At 52.1% G+C, this 26,978-nt stretch overlaps 4 protein-coding genes across 4 annotated transcripts; 1 reads left to right on the forward strand and 3 right to left on the reverse strand.

Moving 5' to 3' along the window:
• Positions 1–1,019: 1,019 nt before the first annotated feature.
• Positions 1,020–2,861, reverse strand: PG994_014274 (sulfite reductase flavoprotein alpha-component; the record flags this gene model as incomplete). The annotated part of the gene is made up of 1 exon (XM_066865683.1): positions 1,020–2,861. The coding sequence occupies one exon, from the start codon at positions 2,859–2,861 to the stop codon at positions 1,020–1,022; it is 1,842 nt and encodes a 613-aa protein (XP_066708812.1).
• Positions 2,862–8,918: 6,057 nt separating this feature from the next.
• Positions 8,919–10,651, forward strand: PG994_014275 (uncharacterized protein; the record flags this gene model as incomplete). Its single annotated transcript, XM_066865684.1, has 4 exons — positions 8,919–9,179; positions 9,232–9,357; positions 9,407–9,566; positions 9,630–10,651. The coding sequence occupies 4 exons, from the start codon at positions 8,919–8,921 to the stop codon at positions 10,649–10,651; spliced, it is 1,569 nt and encodes a 522-aa protein (XP_066708813.1).
• A 1,885-nt stretch (positions 10,652–12,536) lies between these two features.
• Positions 12,537–17,057, reverse strand: PG994_014276 (uncharacterized protein; the record flags this gene model as incomplete). Its single annotated transcript, XM_066865685.1, has 3 exons — positions 12,537–13,146; positions 13,236–13,468; positions 13,521–17,057. 3 exons carry the CDS (start codon positions 17,055–17,057, stop codon positions 12,537–12,539), a joined length of 4,380 nt encoding a protein of 1,459 aa, XP_066708814.1.
• An 8,773-nt stretch (positions 17,058–25,830) lies between these two features.
• Positions 25,831–26,804, reverse strand: PG994_014277 (uncharacterized protein; the record flags this gene model as incomplete). Its single annotated transcript, XM_066865686.1, has 2 exons — positions 25,831–26,576; positions 26,666–26,804. The coding sequence occupies 2 exons, from the start codon at positions 26,802–26,804 to the stop codon at positions 25,831–25,833; spliced, it is 885 nt and encodes a 294-aa protein (XP_066708815.1).
• Positions 26,805–26,978: the final 174 nt, after the last annotated feature.

The following is a 26,978-nucleotide window of genomic DNA, read 5'->3' on the forward strand; positions in this document are numbered from 1 at the left end:
TGATTTAAAAAGAAGTTTCAAAGAGGGAGTCTCGCAAATGCGAAATCTGAAAGGACCGTCTTGCTTGCCGTGAAAGGAACAGCTGAGTGCTATGTATTCAAGATATGCCAAGTATATCCTATCCTACCTGTACTGTGTAAGGCGGGGGCGGCTGTTGCTGCAGGTGATGATGTTTTGATGTCGGCCTTCCATCATACATAAGCCTAATACACTGCGTGCAGTTACGTCTGCCCCTCAACACAACGCATCGTATTCAAGGTTGGCCGTATAGACTGAAGCGCCCTCGCGTTTTCACCGCACCCGCAGCATTATCTATGCATATTTTTATTCAGATCTAAGAGCCGTCTTACGTGCAGTATGGACGATTTGGGTGGTTGGGGTGGATCGTGTAATCTGCAAGTCAACTGGCTGTGCTCGGCCGAGATAAAAGCCCCCTACAATAAAGACTGTCAGCCTATCTTATCCCCATTCCGAGCCCGAGAGGCATGCCTTGTAGTAATTATGGTGGTGGCCTAAGTTGGATCAAATCCGCCAGGCTGACACACAGAAGGTCGGAGCCGAGGCCGAGGCCGAGTCAGGGTGGAAGTGCCGAGTTTCAATAGAGCCCCGACCAACCTCCGATTCCAAATACTACATACAGTAGGTATATACATTACTCCTCCGTACATCACATTCATTCATCGTTCCCCAAAGGCGCTTTCTTCCATCAAATTATTTCTTTTTAAATGCCATGAATTGCTATATATACACTATAGCATGTCTATTATATACAGATGGTGTAATCAATTCGCCAGCCTGAGAGCAAGGTCGTGTCGTCTTTTTAACCCACTCGATGCAATGCCGTAATATGCCCCCGGACCAAGCGCCTCGAAATTCCCAGAATGTCGTCCCAGCTTGCGCAAACGCTGTGCATGTCTACTATTTAAATCACCAAGATCACCAGTCTCCTGAGGTGCGCCATTGCGTATCCATCCTTCTGCCATGGCCTTGATAAGATGAGATCAGCAGCGCCGTTCCGACTACCACGTTTCGGCAATGTACTGGCCGGCCTCCTTCTTGAGGTCCCAGAAGCGCTGGGCTTCCTCCTTCTCCAGGTTCCCTTTCTGCATGGTCACCTGGACCAGAGCCTCTTCGACCCCCTCGCCCATACCTTTGGAGCTTCCGCAAACGAAACAGCGCCCGTCGACTGAGTTGATAACATACCAGACAAGGTCGGCCTGGTTAAGGACCTCCTCCTGGACGTATCGTCCCTCGCCACTACGGCTCTCTACAATGCGCTTGACATCACTCTCGTGGACGCCCCATTCACCACTGTAAATTTCATCCACCAGAGAGTCGCGGATACCTTGAAGGACCCATACTTTGTTTGCACAGCTGGCATTCTTCAGTCGCCGTTGCACAAAGCCACGGAAAGGGGCGATGCCGACGCCGGCTCCTATGAGGAGCATGGGACCATCCGATATGAATTGCTTGGCTAGGGGATTCGCCATGAGCCCCTTGAACATGGGGATATAGAGCTGCGGCGCAGCTTCACCACTTTGCTGCAGTGCGGTGAATTTCCGCGACTGGCGCTCGAAAAACCCTGAGCCCACGCCAGTGCGGCAGCCCTTTTTCCAGTCGGTCGTTTCGTGGACTGTTACTGCAATCTCGATAAGGCGGTGCTGCTTGCCGTCACGGATCTCGAAGTTCTCGTGGGGATCGTTAGACAGCGAGTAAAAACGTGGCATCAAAGGTTGAAGCACGGACACCAATGAGTCCAGCGGGGGCTTGGCCGACGGGAATGCATGAAGAATTTGGGACACGGAAATATGAGGCCCAGTGCGGAGGTCGCAGAAGGCACCCTGACCTTCACCAGAACAGAGGAACATCAGCACCTTCTTCTCGTTGGGGTCATCTGCATACTCGGCCAATACTCGCAGCAAAGACTTGGTAGGTGCGTACGACTGGATATCGGAGCACCAAGTGAGTAGGTCTCGGCGAGTAGTGACCAGCTCACGAGCCTGATCGTCACCCCAAACGGTAGGCCATCGTCCCTTGGTAGTCTTTAGCAGGACCGGGTGGTCTCTCAGGAAGCGGGGGATTGACAAAATGTCGAGGACCTCCTCTACCATCTCGGTATCATTGGGAGCAGAGACGCCAATTGCACCTCCAACCTTGAACTCCAGACCGCCCTCATCAGGATAGTCGGTTATATCGAGGTCGAAGTGATAGGTCCGCTTCTCAGCACCAGGCCTTGTCAGCTCTCGGGTGCTGTGAATCTTGGCGGGAAAGACGTGGTAGGGTGGGTGGGGTTGAACAAAAGACGGAGGTTGAATTGAAGTGTCAAGGTCGTCGAGACTAAGCTTCTGGGTAACTTGGCGCGCAACACTGCTAACCTCACTTCCTAGCGAGATGGCTGAATCGGTAGGTGAAGGGGTGGTAGAAGTCCGTCGCATCCGTTGCAAAAACGCCGTCTGTTCTGGTAACTCGGCAACGTTGGACAATACTTTGGGTATATCGCCGATCTTCAGGCTTAGGGACCGAAAGGCATCGTTGTCTGGGAGTGTGATGTCTTCGTACTCGAGACCGTCGTCCTTCTTCTTGTTCAATTTCATGCAGCAGCCGCCACCGCAGCAACGGCTGATCAGCTCAGTAGTCGTCTCGCCGGTGATTCGCTGGATGTCCGCTGCGCTCTGGGCAATGAGCCTTGTGGAAGCCCGCCGCCGACGTGGGGGTTCTGGCTGTGGTACAGGCTCCTCTTGATCCTCGGATGCAGAATCCTCTGAGTATGTGAGTGAGGGGGCAATGGACGGCACACGAGGCTCGCATGGAATGCTGTCTTGCGCGTTGCTAACCAGCAACCGGTCCATAGGGGCTGCCATCTCTTCTTGATTCTATGTGGCTGTGAGGTTCGGTGTTGATAGAATTTGGATAATTGACCGAACAAATTCAAGGAGTCGGATGCCACGAAAAGCAATGGCTTAGCTTGGATGAGGTAAGTGCAAAAGGTCGCCGAGTTGCCAAAGCCTTTTAATCTTATCCTTCGCTCCCTTGTTTTGCTTTCCCACCAGGATGTATTCGAGGGTGAGAATTGAATGCAGGTGGGTAGGAATTCAGATTATAAAATTGAAGATTTACCCTCACGGGCAAGCACCAACCAAACCGACCGCTCTCGGCTGCAGTTGGTAGTTAGCTCAATGCGAACAATGGGGTTGTGTTGGTTGTTTCAGTAGTTGGTTTCTTTGTAATGGGAGGGCCTCGACTGATGATTGCCTAGGCAGTCGACGGTGCAAGTTGAGGTCGGTTTGACTTGAATGACGAGGGGATACTCAATACCGGAACAGGTGGACGAGTCGATTTGTGTTGTTGATTTGTGATGCAAGACGGGAGGAGTGAGTGACCTTTGAGCACACGAAATGGCGGGACCGATCAGATAATAATGGTGGGCTTTTGCTGAACAATGATGACAGACCGGGTACTGGACCGGGGCTGGCTGAACAGGCCTGGAAATTTCTAACCCCCGCTATTACTCCTTTACTTTTTCTTACTGGGTACAACCTGAACATTACCAACGTTATCAGGTTATCAGATCTACTATGTGCAACAAGAGCCTATAGCGTGTACTGTAGAGGGATATTGTACAGTGCACTGGCAAGCATGACCCTCGCTTCCCGGAGGCTGATTCACGACGAAACATGCCCAATCCCATGACACCCGCAACTTTTCGCGAATGGACAACAAACAGGCGGCCTCGGAGCCTCAGTGTTTGCACCTGGTCAAACATTCCACATGCCCCAACCAAGCGCATATCATCTACCAGAGTCGGTATTACGCTGCTGCGACTTACATTACATACTGTCCAGCACTCCCCGAGCCGAACCGAACCGATTAATTTCTTTCCTGCGGATGGTTAGGTTGCACAAAGTCGTCCATAGCGTCACAGCAAACAGTCAATCGCGCCTGGTATTCTTCGGTTAGGGTCCTCGGCTCTTGGGTCGGCATACTGTGTGTTGAATGGTCCCTCAATAGTGTGCAAAAGTGAGCACAGTCGGATGCCGAGATTGCCAAAGTAATCCATTTGCTGGACAAACAAGCGGAGACAACCTCTGGGGTTAATAACTGCCCTATGTAGGTATGTATGAATTGCCCTGCACGGGCTCTTGCCACCGGCTACCCAAATCCGCCAATGTCCCCGAAGGCCGCCGTCGGCGCTGCTAACCATGGGTTGCCTGATTAGGGCAACATTCTCGAAAGTTGACAGTGTTCTTCGCGCCAAACATCGGACGATATCGGAATCAACCCAATCGCTCTGAAGAGGAATCCAATTATTGCATTCACAAGATTACACGACATGGCACCATTCTCTCATTCTGTTGGGCTTCTAGAAGCACGATCCCTTCACCCACGGAAGAAATACCCTGTGATATTCTCTCAATCGGAAATCCGCAAGGCCCCAAAAGATAGGATGCCCCCGACCGCCAAGCTTGGCAACTGCTAACGATGCACCCCGTAATCACGAGATAGCCCAAGATCTGACTAGGGATGCTTTCCGCCCAGCCGGCCACCGATCTTTTATTTTTCTATTCTTCGTAACACACCTGATCTTCTGGTGGCTGGGTTTCTAATTGATGGTTTATTGACAAACTCTTGATCAAGCTGAAACCAGAAATCATGACAACCTCCCTCGTACGAAGCAGATTGCCCCTTTTCTTGACTCTCGTACAGTAAGTGTGTACTGTACGGTAGGTGGGCATTGACCATGAGGGTCTCGATACTGCGCATCTGATTAGATTGATAAGATGGGAATCAATCTCCGAGACCGGCCGCCCCCACACCTTTTGCTGCCCATCACATTAACTTTGGTCACACCAAACCACAAACGCAGCCACTTGCTGATGATTGACTGGGGTCGGACCCTGTCTTCGCGGATCTGATAACTCTAATGTGGATTTGTCTAGCTTTCTTGATTCCACAAGACATGTCTTATGGGATGTTTCGCTCTTGGTGTGTCTTGGACGCGCCGACACGCTGTCCTTGCAGCATGACAGGAGATAATCAAAGTAAGTGCCTTGGCTATGTCCTTGTTGCAAAGATAACTCAGCTCCACGCGCTGATAGCAGGAAAATGTTCCTATTTTTGCTGAACCAGCGGGATTGCCGCTGCCCGTCTTCTTATGTATAATCATACGGATATCTCGACTCGCCCAGTGGTTCAGCCAGCTGAGAGAAAATATCCCTGTTCGGTTTGATGCTCCCAGCTCCCCGGACCCGGCCTGATTCCGCGGCAGTCACCCGAAAGAATTAACTCAGGGGTTTATCGAACTGACGTTCGCAGTCAACTACCCCCTTGCTGATCAGTTGTCAGGCATACTAATCAGTCCAGTGCTATCATGCATTCGACACACCGCCGAATGGTTGATAACAAGAGCCAACTCGCACTACGCACTGCCGGCCATTGATCGGGTCGGCAGGTTTGTGGTCGTACAGCATCCTGCGCACCGAATTCCCTCATCAGCTGTCTCTATCTCCTCACACAAGCTTCAAGCGGTGAACAGACCACGCGTGTCCACATGTCGTCGGCAAAAATACAGAAAGCCTCGGACAAGCGATTTTCATGCTGCATAAATGTCTAGTGATATTGGGCGGTCCTCTCAGGCCTCCCAAGTGATCCGTCACATTACAACACGTCCTGGCTGTGGACCATGCTGGGATAAAAGCTTCAAGGAAAGCACCACTTGGCCAAGGACTTCACCCAAATCTATCGGAAGTACCCAGCGGCGCTGTAAGCACAGAGCCAACGACAAAAGTTCATGCAGGCTCGGAAACAACATCGGGCTTTTGGATAGCAGGAGGCGTTGGAGGCCACGTCGAATACCCACGTCGAACAGCGCTGCAGTGTCTAAAGGGCTTCCCCCTATACTGCCGTTTCTGAAAAATTGCCTGCTGCCCATAGGCCCGTTGTTGTCCTTCCAGTGAGTCCCCGGTGGCACGAAGTTGTCGAGTTGATATCTAGCTCGACATGTCCATATGCCCCCTGGGAGGCTAGAGGCATCTGCCCTGCAGATTTCTCTCCCGACGTTAAATAATACAACAACAAGAATAGTCCCGTTGTTTGGATCCTATATGGAGCAAGTACATGCGCAAAATTTGCTACCCTAGAAGTTGCGCTCCGGCATGCGACGAAACGACAGGGCCTCTATCGCAGCTGTCAATCATCTGACGTGCTTACACCTCAATATATGTACACCATCATGCTTCGGCATGGCTTGAACTGCGATGACATTTCGCATCACCGATCATGTTATGTCTAGTTGCTAACACCTAGCCTCAACGAATTCCTGCCATGTGGAGGCTCCTAACAGGAAAGCAAGGCCACTATTATATTTGGTTACCATCTCTGGGAAGACTGCCAATGGACTCGGCCGGGCTGGACGTCGCATTCCAAACCTTTGACGGCATCTTCGCGCAAACCTTAAGATCATACCATTGAGAGTCGTTGATGACTTCGAAAATCGGAGAATACTATCGCCATTGATCTGAAGATATTCTCTTTCTCATAGATCTACCGTAGCGGGCTAGGCTGGTTTAACTAAACCATCGAACAGCATTTCAGGATTCTGCCAACGTTGATGTACGGAATAACGCCTCTTCGACCGTCCAATACACGTCTAAATCGAAATCAACATTGAAGGACCTTTCAACGCTTCAGATTTCCAATAGCTAGTCCAGCGTTTATTCCAGTGTATAGTTGATCTATGGTTAGTTTGAGCGTTGATTAGGTCCAGCCTTTTCTCCTACGATACCCTTAAGCAATGACGAGCTGAGTTCGGAAGCTTCTGCTTAGCAGAGCAATCCATTTATTAGGGCCTACCAGCCACACACCCCATTAGGGAGCTGGACCTTGGGAAGATATCAAGCAAAGCAAGGAAGACACATCGACATCGATCGTCAAGTGCTCATGCTCCTCGATATTGTCACGGTCTCACGTTCAGATCGAATTACCGATATCTCGGTTCCGTAGCGTCAATTGAAACACCCGCCACTTCATCCTGAACCACGCGGCCTATGTAAAACCCAGACTTCTTTCCAATTCGGTTCCCGAGGCTTGTTCTGGCCGAAAAATCCGTTGGATGGGGCTGGATAATATTCGGCACTTTAATGGCAACATAGAATCTCGATTTGCGACCAATGGTTTCGCGTCTGCGCAGGGGCCGAGCTTCCCAAGTCCCAGCACGGTGACTGGAAACAACAGAGGAACATGACGAAACCGACTGTTTTCCCTCCCGAGATCAGTTCGACTCCACCATGAAAGGGTTTCCTTTCTTGGTGTAGCTGAGTGCTGTGCTGGGCTATGCTACCGAGACAGAGGGAAGGAGGAAAAGAGGCAAGTCGAAGCATCTTCAATTGAGGAGAGCCTGAGACAAGCGCGGCAAAAGTTGCTCGGCCCAAAATAGAGGAACTGTCACGGGTCTTCGTAAGCTTGGCTTCCAGCTTCCAAAGCTTGGCCTCGAAAGCTTGCAATGCTTATTCCGGTCTAGCCGTGGGACGTGGCATGCAACAAGAACGTGCTCACGGGGTTACGGGCTTGAATACCCAACTTGGAAAAACAACGGCAAAAAGCATCGGGGTGACACTGAACAGGCCCTTGACGCTCCAAGCATGGGTGAGTTGCGGTAACTCACGATGCAACTATTCTGGGCGACGATCTCTGCTGAACCCTGTCCAGAGACATGCCAAGAGATTCAAGACGAGCTTCTGGCGCAGGAGCCTCTGCCGAACGAAACAACAACAGACCTATGGACCCGGCAAAGAAAGTGGACGGGTCATACAGGTCACGAAAGCTGACCAGCCGATGCACCATCGCATTCGCTGATTGCCATAGTACTGTAGAACGCAACAAATGGCAGCTGAACTTAGGTATTATTAAGGTCGAATGGTGAAGCGCCGGCCTGTCCACAGCTCCGGGCCGTGTTGGTGTCCAGCTCAGCGATCTTCTTGGGTTTTCTGCCTCCAGCCGTCCACTAGCGCATGGAAACTCGCATTGCCGTCGCTGGATCTTTCTTGTTAGTGACAGGCGGCAGACCCTGCCAATTGTTTTAGGCGATTGGAGGAAGTGTGATGCGCTCCAGGGCCATGAAGCCATGTATCTGTAGGAGCTAGGATTTCGGAGAACAGGCATCCCGGGTCTTAGCATCCCTGGCTGGCCCGTGTTTCAGACCTACACCGCAACGGCAACAGCAGAAACCGAAGCTATGGGCAAAAGCTATGGGTACGGGGTTCCGGCTCCTCCAAGATCCATCCAGCTGCCAGGCTCACACGTCGGCCTTGGAATCCGGGTGCAATCCGAGCAGTGTTGCTTTGGACACGCCCAAGCAGCGATGTCTTCAAACAAGATCGACGGGGCATCGCCCATTCATATGAGGGATGTTTCCGACTACTGTCTTTTTAGGTTATTTTCGATTCTTCTTCCCTCTCCCTCTATTGCCTTGCCGACTCGACTGCATATACCACTACCTACGACTATTACAACCAATCATTTCCCGAAAAGCCTCTAGATCCGGAAGGCCTTCTTGCCGTGTGGAGTGCCCGACAGAGTCGCATCCACAGATCAGCCACAAGCTTGTCCTAATCGCCCAATCAACTTATTCAGCTGGAGCGACCCAAGAACCACCGCGTTGGGTAAAGTTCGACAAACGTCAGATGGCATACGGCAACTAGATTCGAAATTAGAGCGGCGCGTATCGCGGTGCGCTTCCTCATTCTCGGATCGACATCCCCAGGCTAGCAGCTGGGTGACCTAGTGACAGCTTAGCGGTGTCAACAACTTACTGCTGCTGCTGTCTGCTATATATTACCGGCACGGGCCTCATGGCGACTGAATCCTGGACCTCCTGGATTTATATCTATTTCCTAAGCTCGACTTCCTACTTCTCGTTCAAAATGCAGTCACTACGACCATCGCCGCAAATCATGGAGGAGATGCGTATGTCCAATAACGGCACTGGCCCGGAAGCCCTGCTTCAGTCACCGGAGTCGGAGGGCAGTCATCTTAGCTACTACTTCGCTCTTCTGGTGGCGCTAGTAGTTGCATATCTCTTGCGCCCGAAGACGCAACGAGCTGTATCGGCACCGTTCTACAAGGCTTCGCGAATGAAATGGATGTTCAGTGCAGACACTTTGGTCCGGGACAGCTATGGCAAGGTGCGAATCGGAATTCGCTTCACTAGGCTCTCATCATGTTAACAAGCGACAGTTTCGGGATCGCATCTACAACATCAAGGCTACGGAAGGATTGAGGACCCTGATCCCAGTTTCTCTGATCAGCGAACTGAAGGGACTTCCTGAGGATCACCTGAGCGCTCAGGAGGCCATTAAAGAGGTACAAACGAGCAGCCAAAATATCGCCATCACGTTACTAACTATTCCAGGCCATGCTCCTCGACTACACCAACTTCGGCCCAGGCGATCATACGAACACATTCCTGTTCTTGATGAAGACAAAATTAAGCCAGAAGCTTACCCGGTTCATTCCTCGCCAAAAATCGGAACTCGACTTCATCGTTGGACAGGAATTCCCGGAATGCAAAGGTACTTACTTACATACCTTAAAAACAACATCAACTCTGCATGTAATACTTACAAGGTTCGCAGACTGGACGCCGATGAAATTACAGCCTTTTATGCTGAGGGTGATTGCAAGGCTCAGCGGCAGCATCTTCGTTGGTTCGGAGCTCAGTCGCACGGAGGAGTGGATGGAGACGAGCGTTACTTACGCCATCCACGTGTTCATCGCCGTGGTGAAACTACAATTCTTCCCCACGTGGATGCGGCCCGTTGCCAGGTATCTTGTCTCGGAATTAGGCCAAAGTTCGCGGGATCTCGCCAGGGGAGAGGCGATGCTGAAGCCTATCATCGAGGAAAGGCTACAGAACGAGGAGCTGGACCCGGGATGCAGTCAACCGGATGACTTCACCCAGTGGCTGATCGACTCGCTCCCGGAAGACCAGAAGCGAGACTACCGCGCTCAGGTGCAAGTGCAGCTCGCCCTCAGCGCCGCGTCCATCCACACGACCAGCAACGCCGTGACGGATTGCTTCTACGACCTCGCCGCGCACCCCGAGTACCAGGAGATCCTGCGCGAGGAGGCGCACCAGGTCCTCGTGCAGGACGGCGGCTGGGACAAGAAGGACAGCCTGGCGAAGCTGCAGAAGCTCGACAGCTTCATGAAAGAGTCGCAGCGCCTGGCCGGCAACGTCACGACCTTCATCCGCAAGGTGGTCAAGCCCATCGACCTCTCGGACGGCACCCACCTGCCGGCGGGCACGAACCTGCTGGCGCCGCTCTGCGGCATCAGCCGCGACGAGCGCTACTTCCCCGAGCCCGAGGTCTTCGACGGGCTCCGCTTCTGGAAGCTGCGGCAGCGGTCGGCCGACGCGGCCAACCGGTGGCAGTACACCAGCATCACGCAGTCGAACCTCGACTTCGGGCTCGGCAAGCACGCCTGTCCGGGCCGCTTCCTCGCCGGCAACGAGATCAAGCTCATCCTGGCCAATTTTGTCCTCAACTACGACATCAAGCTCAAGGACGGCGAAGGCCGGCCCGAGCCCATGATGTTCATGATGAGCAAGAGCCCGAATCAGAAGGCCGAGATCATGTTCCGACGACGGACTTGAACTGAACTGAAACGAGATGATCGAGGCGCATTGAGACGTCAAGTCATCGCGACATGTGGTAAAAGCACGGCCATAACTTGATATTTCAATGCATCAAAAAATAGTCTTGAAGGGACAGACAGATACGAGCGAGCGGAAATACTATGATACCCACCAATATAGAGGATACGCGTTCGATTATTATTGTCAACTCTCGGGGGCCTGGAGCTTCCGGCAGTATGCCTTGATACGGAGACAATGAGAACGGCGAAAAGTTACGAGGGAAACCCAAAGACTAGTCGGATCAGGCAGAGTGTTGTAGTACTTGCACATATATCATTCTCGGCTATAATCATCATAGTTGATGAGAGAGCCTTACTGGGAGGGCTTTGGGGGTTGGCATACCCTTCTGCATATAGGACTTGGTTCGGTGATGTACATACATATCATCACGTACATTCAGGCGTTCTGGACACACAGCATACAATTAGCATAGCATACTCGGCGGCGTTCTCGGCAACGGATTGGGGAAAGGGAGGCTTAGGATACGGGCCAACTCCAAATCGTATCTACACAATGAGAATAAATTCCAAAACAAATAACCCCAACAATCGCATGTTTGCATTCAGTGTAGGGCGAATTTTATGTTCATACGCAGCAGCCCTGGTTGGATGCTTTCTCTCTCCACCTCATTAGCGAAGTACGAGACGGACTCCACTAAACAAGTCACGGAACAACGTATGAGCAAACAGATTCCTTGCGATGTGAGTATTTCCATTATCATGCGGGAAAGACTGGGGGTATCTCTAATAACGCAAATGCGCTCGCAGAATGGTAGTAGTATAGTAAGTAGGGAGAGTCCCGCCCGAGCAGGACCACCCCCTCTTCCAAAGACCGTCAAAAAGTCAATCGTGCCTCATAGCAAGTCATTGATTCCATCATAAAAGTGTCCGTCCAGCGAATGTTTGGTTGGTTGGTTGAAGAAAGACACTTTTCTCCTTCCCCTCTCCTCTAGTATCCAGCACGCTCTCTTTCTCTCTTTCTCTCTTTTTCTCTTTTTCTCTTTCTCTCCCCAACTAATCCATCGCTTCCAGAGCCCTCCACACGCCTCTCCTCAATAAAATTAAAATCCCCGAGCCTCCCAAAAGTACCGATCCCTAGGAAAGACATCGACAAGTAAGTATTGCCCTCTCTTTTCCTTCCGAAGAAGAAAGGCGAAAACCAAGTCGAGGTCCGGAAGGCCCGTTCCCGCCGGTATATCTTCCCGTATGTGTATATACCCATTAATAATAGAGCGTTGCCAACCAGTGAAACCGCCAAAAGAAAAGTAGAAAAACAGTATGCATGTGCTGAATCGAAATGTTTGTTTGTGGGTTGATGTCTGTTCGCCCGGTGAAGGAGGGCTGGACTCGATCGATGGAAAGCCAAAAGATCGCAAGTAAAGCCCGTGATGCTTTTGTTCTCTAGATCCATGCGAGGATCCTGGTCTGTTCCAGATGGGACTCTGAGTCCCCCCTCTTCGCTTCTTGGGAAGCTTGTTATTGCTGTTGTAATCTTTTCGGTACCTGCCCATCTAAAAAGGGGTGGTATGGTGTGATGATGATGTATGATCCAATGCGGGCTCGCGCCCTGGTAAAATCTTGGTTGTAAAATGCCCACTTGTGTAAGGTTCCTGCGCAATGCTATGCCATAGAAAAGAAATCCAAAGGGGATAAGTTAGCCGCCCCTGGTGGGGAGGATAGGGGGGCTGTTTTGTACAAGAGGTGATGCATAAAACCAAAGAGCGAAATCCTTTCGCAGCTTCTCTTTCGGGGGTGTTAACAAGAAAAATGAATGACGATCGATCCGAATCATCCAAGTAAAACCCAGGTGTAGATTTTGTAGATAGGTGGAATGGCCAAGACAATTATATGCTGGAGACGCGGGTTCGCGTCTCGGGGATCCTCGCGTGGCAGACCATCAGCTTCAAGCTCGTTCCCCAATCCTCGCATTCCGCGAGCAAGGCCTTGTCGTTCCAGATGCTGTTTTTCGACGGCGCCGCCGACTCGTAGAGCCGGTTGTACCACCATCGCCCGACCTTGGCCACCATCTTGGTGATGTTCTCGTCGCCCATCTCCGTCTCGTCGTTCATCATCTCCGCCAGGCTACGCTCATCCTTCTTCTTCGTACGCTTGCCGCCGCCTTCGGCAGGCGGCGCGATATTGGAGGAGACGGCGCTGGCGACTGGCACGCCGACACGGCAGGTCTTGGCTTCGCCGAAGCCCTTCTTGGCCAGCAGACGCAAGATAAGATCAGCTGAGCTGCTCAGGTTGTAGTCCGGATGTTGCATGTTAACCCTCTCCTTCAAGCGTCTGACCGCGCGTCTGGTGCGATTTCCCATGTTCACCATATCGACATCAAGAATGGACAATTCGATGTAGCCGCCGGGCTTCAGAACTCGCCGCGCCTCGGAGATGATATTCCGGTAGTGAGACTCGGGAGCTGCCGACGGAAAGCGGAACACTACCGTGGTGAAACTGTCGGGGCCAAAGGGGAGTTTGTCCTTGTAGGAGAGATACTGGATCTGGTGATGGTTTGGCGGAGACAAGGGAACGACGTGGGTGACCGATTCTCAGGAGAGATAGGTGCTCTGGGAGAGAGGTTGAAAAACGTGGCTGCGGGGTACGTCTCAGCTGCATAGAAAGACCAATCATCATTGCCTAGCCCATCAAGCACCAGGATGGAGTGGCGCTTGAGTGATCCTACCTCAGGGATAAGCTCCTCGCGGGCAGGACTGAAAAGGACATGGCCGAAACTGAGCCATTTGCTAACAGTCATGGATCCAACACGGAGGTTGACCTGAGAAAAGGGGGGTTTCTTCGCTTGAGCAACTGCTATCTGACATTCGAACCGCTCGCGCCAAGTCGGCTTTCTCTGACGAGATACTGGTGCGCTCTGGTGTATTTGCTGCAGGCTGGCTCGACTCCACACTGTTTTTTCTATCACCATAACCCGATACAAATTCAGAGACTGAAAATGGTGTAGCTGGAGGATCTGATGGGAATCGGAACGCTGCATTCAGTCTCGCTGTCATGTCGGCGCTGTAATGGCTCGAATTTGTCGCCGCCTTGACAGTATCGACGGAGTCTCGGGCGGGCTTCTCTTGTTGACTGGGTCCTTGCACATTGATGGTAGGTGATTCCAGAGGCTTGGTCATCCTCTTCGCCAGTTTCGATTCGTAGGTCTCCAGATGAAATGGGATACCTCGAGAAGATATGGCAGATGGTGGGACATCCCCCAATAGGTCGTTGTACTCATCCCAAATCTCATCCTCGGCAAGGGACTCCCTTGGCTCTGGGGCTACCGTATTCTGGTAGGCATAAGCAAGGATGCCGGAGCCGCTAGAGGTTGTGTCCGTGGCGAAGTCTGAATCCTTGCGAGGCGGGAATTCCAGGAACTCCGACGCCTGAGCGGGCGGTTGATGGTTAGGAGATCCGCTCTCAGCCGTGGCTGTGGTCGATCCATCAGGCAGGAGCTCAGGTGTTGCTGGTCTTGGTGGGCTGGGTCCTTTGGCAACCGAGTCCTGGTCTACAACATCAGCCCCAAATGGAGGATGCTGCAAACTGACCCTGTGAAACGGACGGGAGAAACTCTTCGGGGACGTCTGCTCCGGTCGGGTGTTGACTACCTTCGGTATGCGACCAACTTGCGGCAACCGACTTGGTCGGGCTGTGGTTGTTTCCGATGGTCTTCGTGCAGAGACAACTGGCTTGGCAAGAGGCTTTACTTGCTCTGGCTCCACGACAGCCCTGGTCTTCTCTTGCACCGGCGGCCCGCGAGAATTGGCTCTACGTCTGGGCAGACTTTCGGCTACCTGGCTACTGGTAGATGGCCTCCGTTCGTTTCTTTGTACCATTGATGGCGGAGGGGGCAGTACCTCTGCTTCTCTGAGGATTGCAGTCATGTCTTGTGGGCTAGTATCCTCCTGTTCCGATGAGTCCATTATGGCATAGAATGGCACTGGTTTGCTTTGAACAGGTTTGACTGTTGCAGAAACTTTGGCAGCCTCGTCTTTCTTCTGCTTCTTCTCACTCGTGCTGGTCTTATCCTGGGATCTGCTGAACAAATTCCATTTGCGCGGGGACTTGACGCGCTTCGTCAACTTCTTGGGTCCTGTTGGGGCTCCCACACGTCCACGAACTGGCTCTGGTTGCGGCTCCGCGAGCGAATCATCCGTGAAAATTGTCGTGTCGATGCTGCCAAGTGAAGGAGGTGCAGCACTCCGGGTCACTATGGGCTTCGGCAATCGCAGAGGCTCTTGGTCAGGCGAGGAGCGCAGCCGCTGTACCGAGCGTCGATAAGCAAGGGTTGATTTCATTGCCAAAGCTTCCGAATCACTACTATCCGATGGACGGCGGGATTGAACTGAGCGACGGGGGAACGCAGACGGCCAGAGAGTGTTCCTTGGTTCATCTCTGGACGACAGGGATGCGGAAGAAGGATTGCGAGAATCGAGGCTTGGTCGTTGCAACAGCTGGCTTTGGTTGCTCTCCGTGCGGCTCAAATCCGAACTCGTGTTTCGGTTCTCGATGATCTCGCCTCCAGCAATAACCACTGGGTTCATGCGCTCAAGCAGGAAGGGATCCGTGGACTGGGCGCTAGCCAGGCTTTCCGAAGATGACACACCGCCACCGAATCCTCGGGGAGGGTTCCCCATATTGCTGCTACGTCTTCTCATAGTGCCGATTCTGCCGTAGCCTTCATGGCCTGTACCAGCTGCAGGGCCTTTTCGGGAAAGCTTGTCTTTCTTATCTATTTGGGGGACGCTCGTATCGGTCTTTGTTCGCCTCCCGAACAACCCGAATCGGCTTCTGAATGCTGAAACGCCAGGACTAGGTGTTCTGGAAGCCTTCGTGTTATCCGTCGTAGTAGGAAGAAATCCAGTAGAGGATGCGGAGCGCGGTGCTGGCGTTGGCTCGCGACTGACTGAGGCCTTGGCACCACCTAGACGGTCAGAAGGAGTAGCAGACCGAGGCAAAGAACTTGGGGGCAGTTGAGCGCTTTGCCGTCTTTCGTTGACGTTCGTTGCGGAAAGGTTGCTTTGAATTACGGGAAGTGGTCCACCAAATTGCGCAGCGAGATCAGGGGTTCCCTCTCGACTTGGTCTGGCTGGTGGTGGACCCCGTGGCGGCGGTGACGCGACCAGCTTTTTCTGGCCTTCACGTGGAGCGAAGGGACTCTTCGCTGGTGAGGGGGACCTCATAACGGGCCGCTTTCTGTCCTGACTCGGTCTGGATGGCGATACCACGGGTTCCAGTGCTTTCCTAAGCTTTTGCGAAGCTTTTCTGGGCGGCGGGTTAGGAGGAGCGGGAGGAAGCAGCCTCCTCAAGTTGTCCTCTTTGTCATCGGCGCCGCGTACTGTCGAGTTAGACGAGGACGAGGTCAAGGAAGTTTCCCGAACTGGTGCAAGTCCCGGAGCTTCGGTACTAGTTGCAGTTTTATCAACTGATACACTACCGGCTCTTCTGTGGGAGACCGGGGGTCTTGTCTCGGCTGGACTTGCATGTCTCAGTCTTGGAGTGACATTGCGATATGGTGCCACGAGCCCTGGTGAAGCTGAGGACATTGATGTCGGTGTCGTGTCCCGACTGTATGGACCTGCGCCGGGTGACTCGGAGAATCGTGTCGACGGACTGCCGCTAAACGAACTCAATTGGCTGTGGCTACTGGTACCCGAGAAAAGGGGCGTAGGCGGTGGCAGATCATGCGTTGCGAGTCTGAATAGAATGTCACCCGCAGGCCCATCCACGGGAATCTTTATGCCCCGATACCTGTCTAACTCAGGATAGACTGCTGTGTCCTGTGCGACGGCTTTGGGTAGCTCAGTTGCTTGTACGACATCCATACCAGCAGGACTCGCCGCGACACCGCGATCCAGATGAAGCGCATGGGAGGCCGATGAATCAGGTAACCTCGGAATGGAAGACGATGAACTGGTCCTTCCTGAGTCACTTCTGGGGTTGTCGGGTCGACTAGGTCTGCCCCGCGATACGCTTGATTGCTTTCGACGGAGTGTTCTCCGCGGCTGCTGAGACTCATTGTTGTGATCTTCAGAAGATGCTGGCCCGTTGGAAACGTATGTTGTGGAAGGTATGCTGCTGCTGTTAGATCTGCTGCTCCAAGCTTGGGATTCGTGCGTCAGTGGTGGCCTTCTCGTGGACGTCGCAGGTTTCCGGCTAGAAGATGTTTGAGGTATCCGGCTCGGTGTCTTTGGCTGGACGCTCGGTGTGTACGCCAAAGCAACGTTGCTTGCTTCCTTGCGAGCATTTCGTGTTAGGGCTGGGGAAAAATCCTCTCGGCTCGTTTCCATGACACCTCCCATCCTTTTCGATCGCATATCGTCACTGCCTCTACCCCTTGAGCTCGAGCGCGCCCTAGCTGTTGCCATGATGACCCTTGACTTGTAGTAGCGAGGTTCAGGCCAAATATCATAGTATCAACAACTCAATGCACCATCTTCCAGTGTAGTTGTGCGTAGTAGCCTGCTGCTGGGCCCTTCCGAGTACCCAGTGGAAGTCGTGACTTTGTGACCAATGCCAAGGACTACCCGGGAGTATACCACGACACACTTTGCAATCTTATGTACCGGCTGGATGATGATGACCCTATCCAGTCCTCCCTGTATTACAGCCCGGGTCTCGACAGCAGTCAAGGGGTAGTCTGGGGATCCTGCTTCGACTCGATCTTGGGGGATACCTGACCAATATCTATGTTCCAGGGTGCCCGTTCGTAGGGAAAGAAAGACGAAACAAAACGTTGGTTTGGGTATATGAAAAGAAATGTCACAGACAAGTATACAAACTGAACAAGAAGAAGGAAAATGTGACGAGAAGTCCAGAACTACCCGAAGCAGAAATGGCGGCAGGGGAGTTGGTTGGGTGGGTTGATCTGGGGAACAGTATCCGGAATAACTAGCAAGGTCGTGGTGGTGGGTGGACAGGAGTGCCAAAGGTGTGCTGGAGATCCAAATCTGACTAGTGCGTATTATACCCTTGGTGGTGGTGGGGAGTTGTCGGCGTCTATGTGATGAGGTGGATGACGGCCAATTTCAGCACACTGGTAGAGCGGCTCAGGTGTGTAACATTCGAGAGCCGGCTCTGAAGGGTTGACGCTCTATACAAATAATCGACTCATGAAGCCAGTCCGGGCAGGATCGACTCGACAAAAGAGAGGCGTATTTGAATAGAGCAAGATGAGGACAAGGTGAAGGAGCTTGGAAAGTAACACAACCTCAAGACGGTAAGAAAATGAGAGAAAGAGTGATGGCATATACATAGGTAGATACCTAGGAACCGAAGGGAAGGCCACTCTTTAGCCCTGCATCCTGAGGGGTGGACAAGGTATCTACTTAGATACACTGTATTGTTCCACCCCAAGGGTGACATGGAGATCGCAGCAGAGCATGGATGAATTTTGGACAGGTGTGGCGTTTAGATCCCTGCCAACGGCCAAGAAGCGGCCGTCTGGATCACATCGCCGGGTCAGGCGTCTGTGTAGAAAGCTGGACTGGCCGAAAACGCGGTCTGGTTGGCGGCGGCCTGCACAGACACTGCGGAGACTCTATACTACAAGAGCCCATAACCCAGTCAAAGTCGCTGAGTCACTAGAGGTCGGTCCACGAAGGGGTAGCTAGGAGCTAGGAGCTTTGCTGTCCACAAACGTGAGGCCGTATATGCGAATATGGTGAGTGCTGATCAATGGTGGACGACTAGCGACCCATTGACTTTCAGGAGCTTGCAGCCATAAGGAGAGGAGCGAGGAACCTTGGGAAGCATGTTCCTAAACGAGCCCAGCAACGACCCAACGGTAGGCTGTTGCGCATGGGGTATCAGTTTGAAATGATTTGCGAGCCTGCGAGTCAAAGTGCCTTGGGTTCGATCGTGCATATCCAGACATCCTATGAGAGGGCTGAGCAGCGTTCTGGTAGACTGGATTCGCTGAGAAGCCCCGCCATCTCTGCCGACACTATTCCCGCTTGGGGCGGGCCTGAGAGACAAAGAGAGGAGACTTCGGTGCGGACTGGCAGACTATAGTTTCCGAAGTACCCTGCTAATATCACAGCCAAATAACGGAAAGATTTTTTATAGCGCAACTGGTGGTTGCAATCGAAAAATCGCATCATCCATCATATGAGGACCAGATTCTGAGAGGAGTTGACAAGAGTTTTCAGAGTTCGATACGAGCAGACGAGGGCAGTCGCTGAGTAGGAGTAGGCGGGGGCGGGTACCAACGGGGCAATTACGTACACTGCGCGCTTGCACTCGACGGCTCCTAGACGGCTGGCACATCATCAATCTCACATGCACTCACTACCTATTTTTCTGTGTAGTTCCATCGTTATCTACCATGTGTACATAGTGTCAAAGAGACTTGGAAGTGTTTACTCAATATTGGGTCTCTCGACATACTCAGAATGCGTTGGCATCAACGTCAGTGCAATTGCTACCCAGTTTGCAGTCTTCGCCTTCGGGAGGGAGCCTGCCATGGGTTGTTCTGTTCCTGCCACTGTCAACCCCCCGCCACAGCCTTGGACAGCTCAACATAACCTAGCACGTACATCAATGATACGCATCTAGATCAGTGGAGTCCTGTGCTAAGTACCGTAGCAGACCGGTAAACACGGGATGCGGCCTGGCCCATCTTACCATTACTACTAAGTGCACTATGTTACGTGTCAAAAGTATATACTTTCAATCGCAACAAAGGGCACTTGATCCTTACTTCTAGGGTGGAAGACGAGATCGTGCAAAGGGGTAGTAGTACAGAAGTACAGATCAGAAAGACTCTGTTACGCGGCGTCGGCCTGCGAAACCGCTCCGTTTGGACAATGCGGCCAATCGTTGTCGAAGGATCCTCGGTAGCAAGATCAGCAGAAACCCCCGAGACAGATTTGCCAGGAGCGGGCATTCGTCCGTCTCACGTGTTCGGTATTACAGAATGTAAGATCACGTCGTCCAACGACATAGGCATCGGTCAGTCACTTTCGCGCACCGAATTTGCACAAATCAGAATTGCGCGGGGCTGTCGTTCTCTGCAGGTCTTACATTACTGCATGTCTTACTGCAGGTCTCACTTTGGACTTCTCTGAGTAGTCCATCTCAAGATTCGGGCCACTCTTTCCCGGCAACCCCTGCAAGCTGCAGACTTGCCCTGAGAGAGGAGGTATTTCGCAAGCGCTGGCGCTCATGGAACAATTTGCTCGCGCCAGCATCGTGTGGATTTTTAATAATACAAACTTACTATAAGGCTCTGTACAACAAACCGCGATCATGCCTCTGACTTCCCAGCAGAATCTCCAGAAGGAAGAGACACATGCGCTTCTGTACTTCCTAAGGAGAGTCATACACGAATGCTCGTACCATCGTCTGTAGATACGCTCGACAGGGGAACTGATTGCGAGAGTCCTTACTTGGGATATTACACTCCGGCTATTTAGTTTCGATTTTTGTGATTGGATCGGTTGCTTCAATTTCCGACCAATCATGAGCTCGAGAATCTGTCTGTCAAGCCGTCTTCGCGACAGTCACTATTGTTTAGCATGGTGGAAGGAGGGGCGGAGGGGCTACGGTTTGATCTCTGCATGGCATGTCTCTCCTTATCCGCGGGCAATTCCAGGACGACGATTCATATTCGTCCCCAAGCCCACCGATTCCTTCGCTCTTGCTCCCTTGCACCTATCGTCGAAGCAAGCCAGTTTGCGCATCCGTTTCGTTGAGACTGACGTACCCATGCTCTTTCAACGGGCCTATCAAGCCAACAACGACCCGCCATTATCGTTGTCGAAACTCCCACTCAACATATCATAGATCAAGTTTCCCAGAATAACCTACAGTATGCACTTACCTTGTAGGTTAAGTCATTAGTAGGTAGCTCACCTGGCTGGGCTTCAGGACGACCGCAATACATCATACATCGGTCACCGAAATGGCCTGGGTCGATAGACATACCCTCCCTATGGATCTAACCAACATCGACATCAAAGTTCCACGTCCTATTCTTGTCGTACCTGTCCAGAATCAGAACCAAATCTTTTCCTTCTCGATTTAGGCGAACGCAGTAAGCGTAAGCTGAGTTGCGCATAATAGTGGCAAGGGTTAGTGAGCTGTCAAGGGCGATGGCTTCCACAACGGCGTCCGATTTTGCCCTGCACTACCGTCATTTTCCACATGCGTGCAAGCCTAGTGCCGAGGTGCCTAGCATCTCGCGTGTGTCGCCTGCAATGCAACGTCTCCTGCTAGTATGCAGTAGGTTAGCATCGTTGTGGCGAGTGCCGCCCCGATGAGGGACCCCAGCACTGCCACAGCGACACCGTATCTTGGGCGAACCGGCAAGGCCTACGGCGCGGCAGTGGGTCGGCCGTGGCTTAGCTCTCCGGGTTGTCTGTTTCTCACTGACGTGGCACGCTCTCGTTGAATCTCGTCACTATTGAGGCCTCACAATCGTCGATATACACGCAAGCTGTGCATGAAATTTTGCAGCAGACCTCGTCGATTCACAGTGTCCGAGGACTATGACAGAAGTCTGGAATTTGGACGGACTGATGTTAGCAGGTGGCCCTCTCGTCAGTTTACAGGGATCTGGTGATCCGTGGACCGCCCGGAGACCCCTGTCTCCCAATTGCTGTCGCTTGTTTAGCCGCGAGCAGGCATGCCGAGGACCACTTTCAGGTGAGCAGGGTTCTCCAAGATCTGATTGGGCCTTGCCATTCTCGCACTAGCCAAGGATCCCTCTGATCCCCGAAGGAGTATCCAAGTAACGTGATCCAGTCTGATCCAGTTGCGTTCGACAGGCAACAAAGTCCATCTATCGCAGCTTCTCGCCAATGCAGATCGTGCTTTCGCCGGCGCCCAACCGTATCTCAGGGTTCGCTATCACTATTCCCAAGGGACTGGTTCGGACGGCACAGCCCACCACACCTCTTTTCGCTCACTATCCAACGTAACATGTCTTCCTGGCAGATGTGTGGTTCAAGACTTGATGGCAAATTTCAGCAGTCTCGAGAGCAGTGTGGGATTGACGCGCGGATCGAGGCACACTCACGCGGCAATGTTCAGAATAAGCGACCTGATGAGCCATCGTTGAAATAAAATAACATAACATGTGGTGTTGCTACGAGTAAGTCCAGGCCCGGAGGTCCTCCAAGAAGGCTAGGTAGTAGGCTACTATACAGCCAGCTACAGGCCTCTCTACGTCTCATACGGTGTCTTGTTTTCCTGATAAAATCCCATCGCAGGTCAAGTGATCCTATCTATGACGGGCGAGGAGTATCGTATCTCCCGTAGACGAAGGTTGATACCCAACACGCGAGCTCGCTTGCGTTACCGTCATATTCTTTCCAGACTGCCAAGCATTGGTCTACTGCATGCATGTCTTAGACAGTCTGAGACATCCGGGTCGCCTTGCTAACAAACATCCCACTTCAGCTATATCAGCTGAACAAGGATCAAACGAGAGCTTGCTAACCAACACACATTGCTTTTGATTTGTTCTCACTGGCTTTCACCCCACGGGGAGCCATGGACACGGGCCGTTGTCGCGTCTACGGATAATATATCTTCTCATTTCTTTTTCGCGGCAACCGCTGGTTGCGCGTGGCCAACTACCGATTGCAAAGGCTTTCATCCATGTTCATTGAATCATTGACCGTCTTTACAGGCTACTCTCAAAATCCTCCGACCTGCTAACCTTTAGCAAAGTAGTGCATGATAGGGCGACTGACGGCGCCGAGCCGAATCTAGTGCTTGTCACTGGCCGATGAGTTAGCGAATAGCCTGCCAGATTCCTGGGACCCTCATCCGCTGTGCCGTTTATTAGCTGCCACCGACTACATCTTAATTCTAATGACCAGCCTTTAGCCCACATTGTCCACCTTTCTTCACTCGTTCCGAGCACAATCCGTTACCTGCGGCTTGCTATCAATATTGCCGATGCTTCATGGTCTGCTCTAGCCAACGGTTATACCCTGTTAGCGCGGCTTTCCGGTTTGGGAAGCTGGCACGATGAAGGCTCTCCCTTATATTTTGCCGAATGATGGAATCCATTGCAGCTACTGGCTTGCAGCCATGATACGGGTTTGAGCACGTGCAAGCCGTATGCTGCAGGTCTGCCAAAACAACAACAATAACAGGCTCACTCGAAGTCACGTTATGTGCTTGGTCTATTGATTCTTCGAGGAACCCTCGATAATGGTCAATCACTGGTCGTACAGTCTTCGGATGTAAGCAGCCCAGAAAGCCTCTCCCGCATGCGTCACCGAATCGAACGCGAATGGAAATTTTTTATAAGTCGTTTATTTAATCCTTTCGTTGATCGGAGTGACACAGTCACATGATGCCCCCAAGCCACCGTGAACTCTCCTGGCGAAGAGAGAGCTCTGACTGGTACAGTATATGCGACTGCCAGGATCCTTCGAAGTTCCGATGACGACGTGAGCTTTAATAGAGCCTGGCCAGGTCTAGATGTGAGATAGGGACTCGGCAATTTCCTATTTCCTAAGACCTCATTCTTACCTTGGCTGTGATGTTCTTCCTGTTAACCACTCAGTTGCTCAGATATGGCCATGTTTGCTCATTCCACGTAAGTCGACATGGAATAAGAAGTAGCAGACACTGGAGAGGAGAGAGCTCAACAGGACGCAGTCTCGCCCCTTTTCTTACCATTTAAAATACTGATCAGCTAAAACTGTGCAGTGCATTTCATCATCATCAGAACTTGACATTAATAATAAAGCAGATACTGGAGAATCTCAGTACAACTCGACCTCGCCACGTTTTCTTCTCATCGCTGCCCCTCCCAGCTTATTACTTGTTCAGTATGTGCGCGACACATTCCATCAAGAAAGCTAACGGAGCCCGCAAGGGTCTATCGATGACGACAAGGAGCCCTTGGCCATTGTGGCTATATTGAATACTCTTCCCCCATTAAGAGAGGATTGCCAGGTGGTCCCGATTATTCAGAGCTTGCTTCCAGGGCAAACGCAGACCTTACTAGGCAAACCTGAGATGTTTGTAAGCTTGCCGATAGGAAATGAAACATATCTCGAACGGGGCACTTGAAAAAGGGAAATGGACAAGCCATGCCTCATATGACATTTGATTGGTTTACCACGTCCTGATTAGGTTACTCAACGATCTGGCTTCTTGGATACCCGGGCTGCTTTCCGAAGTCAGGATGTCCCGGCTGGGGAGCACATCAGAAATGCCACGAGGTAAGGTGGGCTGCATACAACCCATTGCGCAACAAGCGGCAACGGCTCCGCGTGGTAGCAATGGGTGTGGCTACCTACTAATTTATAGAGAGGGGGCGTTTACATAAAGCAAGGAGGCGACGATAGAGAGCTATACAGGGATAGGCTGACGACCTATTTTAGTCGGCCCACAACTTGAGGGAGTGGCTCTAGATCTGTCAGGTCTAGAATAAGCCACACACGCCTTGAATCAACGCGTCTTCTCTTTTCTTCGTTCCACTGTATGTTAAGTATACACGACGGGGAATACGGAACGCTGACAGCTGAGCATGCTGTATGTTTCAACTGTTGTCATCCAAGACATTCTGACAGCCGACCCTGTGCATGCTTGTCATATGTCAAGTTGGGCATCCCTGTTTTGTCTCGGTCGTGCCATAGCTCTGCGGTGTCTGGAGCTCCTATCAAGAGTCGCACACGGCATTTCTAGAACTAGCAAACGGTGGTTTTCGCCTTCCGCGCAGAACCGAAGAAAGCAAACACGCCCAAAGCTGGAGAAGGGGGGCAGAATTGCAAAGATTCGGGGCCCCTGTATGTCGCGCGTGACTCTGTCTAGCCTCTCATTGTCGTTTCTCTCCCGACCATTTCCCCATGTCATAGCAATATCGATGTATACTACCACACACGCCTGCCGAGCCGAACCTCACTCAGGTTCGCTGCAAGATAGAAAGGACCCCTCTTACTGCCCTTGAGTCGTTTCAAGACTTCTTACTCTCGAAGATACGAGTCTGGCAAGCGGCAGGTAAGTACTGGTACTTGTCACTCGCTCCCCATGAATGATACGGGACCCGGGCTCTCTAACCCATAGTGTACGCCGTGGACTTACAGACATATAAATACATCAAACTTCCTGTTTAACCAAGGCAACCACGCCGGAAGAAGCGAGCAGATGAAAGTATGTGCTGGTGAGCTCCGAAGACACTAAACGTGGTTGCTCCTAGGTTCGCCTGTCAATGCAGTTAAATGTGTCGTACTCTTGAGGAAACGATTTAAGTTACAGCGTGTTCTAGCTAGTAGATACACATGCAAATATTGATTCCCAGATCTTCTTCCTATGCACCGTCTTCTTGGATTACGAATCCCTCTCGCTCACCATCTGCAAGTCTATACCTACAAACTTGGCCACAGCAGAGGGCGGGGGTTTGCGCCAGTTATCCAAGCAAGCGTTGCTGGAACTGACCGCAAGAGGCCAAGGTTTGCGCTCCCAAGCCATCGTACGTAAAGTTATTGTGATATATGCATCCGCAGCGGGGTTCTGAGATGAAGGCGGCCGAGAAGAGAAAAACGGGTGAGCGCATGGTCTGCAAGACAGTAAAGTACCTAAGGTATTCTGTTAACATCATGATCTTTCTTTTCGTCAATTAGGCTTAGGGGCCGAGGGAACCTATAAGGCCTATAACCTTGCTTGTTATGGTCAGCATTGTGCGTGGTGTTAACGGAATGTTCTACTAAGCGTATGTAAGACTATATCAACAGTATCACTTGTATAGTGTTATCGTCCCGTGTATGTCCATGTTTGGCATCAAACGGTACGAAGGCAGTAGTAGATCGTTGGTCACAGGGGAAGAGATGATTGCAAATGCGCCGATGGGTGAGCATCACAGCCATGAAGGTAGGTAAGGCTCTTGCTCTTCTTGTGCTTATTATCGCGTATGCTTGCTTTACGAAAAAATATGATATACATTTCTAGCGGAACTACTTTTCGATTCCTGATTCTGTTGACGCTCGAGAAATGACACGGCCTCCTATCCGCGTGGATATTCCTTGAAATCCCACGGATGGCACATTCATCCGCTTCTTGACCATCATGGTCTCATAATATTACAAATGGTCGCGTCCATCGCCTCTCGCAACCACTCAAGAGCATAGCCCAGAGTGTTTCGCAATCGCACACGAATTCCAGGCGTCGTGAGAGCACCTAGTTGTTGCTGGCGAATCTCTTGGCCCTTTCCTCTGCCTTCCTCTTCTCCTCGGGGTTATCGAGGACACGATTCGGCTTGGACACGCCACCGCCGTTGGGCTTGCGATCACGATCGTTGCCACCTCGGCGATCACCACGACGTCCGCCACGGCCACGATCACCACCTCGGCCACCACCGCCACCACCGCGCCGAGAGTCGTTGTTCGATCTCTTGGGTCCACGTCCAGCCTCGGCGCCTTCATCGCGAAGGCGCTTGGGCCGGCGCTCGGGCAGAGCCTCGTCCAGACCCTTGACGACGGCCGTGGTGTCAGCGGCGCCGAACCGCTTTGCGCGCTCCAGTCTCTTCTTCTCTTCCTCCGCTGTCTCCTCGATGATACCGAAACGCTTGGCGCGTTCGGCGCGCTTCTTAACCTCCTCATCGGCCGCCGACGCGGGAAGGTTGGCTGAGAAATCGGGCTTGGGCTCTTCCTCCTTCTTTTCCTCTGCTTCAGGTGCTGCTTCTCCAGTCGCGTTGTCCTCAACTGGTACTGCTGCTGCTGCTGCTTCCTCCTTCTTTTCTTCCGCGGCGGGCGCAGGCTCCTCTGCTGCAGGTGCTGACACATTGGCAGGTGCGGATTTGCTGGGTTCAGCCTCAGGTGCCTTTACTGCAGCTGCTGCAGGCGCAGCAGGCGCAGGCTCGTCATCGTCCCAATCAATCTCGTCCTCAGCGGTTGACGTGGTCGTGGCGGCAGGCGCGGCGGCGGCTAGTTACTGTTAGTTGAGGCTGATGGGTGGTAACCGGGCCAGAGATGGTTTTGTTGGCGGCGCATAGGGGAGGAAGATGATTACTGACCAGGCTTGGCGGGCGCGTTCTCTTCGTCGTGTTTCTGTAAACGGGCGACCAGGTCGGCCTTGTTTCCGGCGACGGGAAGCGACTTCTCTTGCAGCAGCTTCTTAAGCTCGGGGACCTTGTAGGTGTTGTAGTCTGCCATTGTGACGGTATGCGCGACTGGCAGTTGCGCGCAGAGTGATGGGCTGTGCGTGGGTGTGAATGTGTTTTGAGGTAGGTAGGTATGTATGACTTGAGTCGCGACAAGGAATGGGTAGAAGAGAGAGCAAAAAAGTAAAAGGCGATGAAACAGGTGGAATCGGGGTGTTGAAGGGGC

Source organism: Apiospora phragmitis (genome assembly GCF_038363925.1).
Source record: "Apiospora phragmitis strain CBS 135458 chromosome Unknown utg000013l:1.0-2965645.0:1.0-2969333.0, whole genome shotgun sequence".
Classification (NCBI taxonomy): domain Eukaryota; kingdom Fungi; phylum Ascomycota; class Sordariomycetes; order Amphisphaeriales; family Apiosporaceae; genus Apiospora; species Apiospora phragmitis.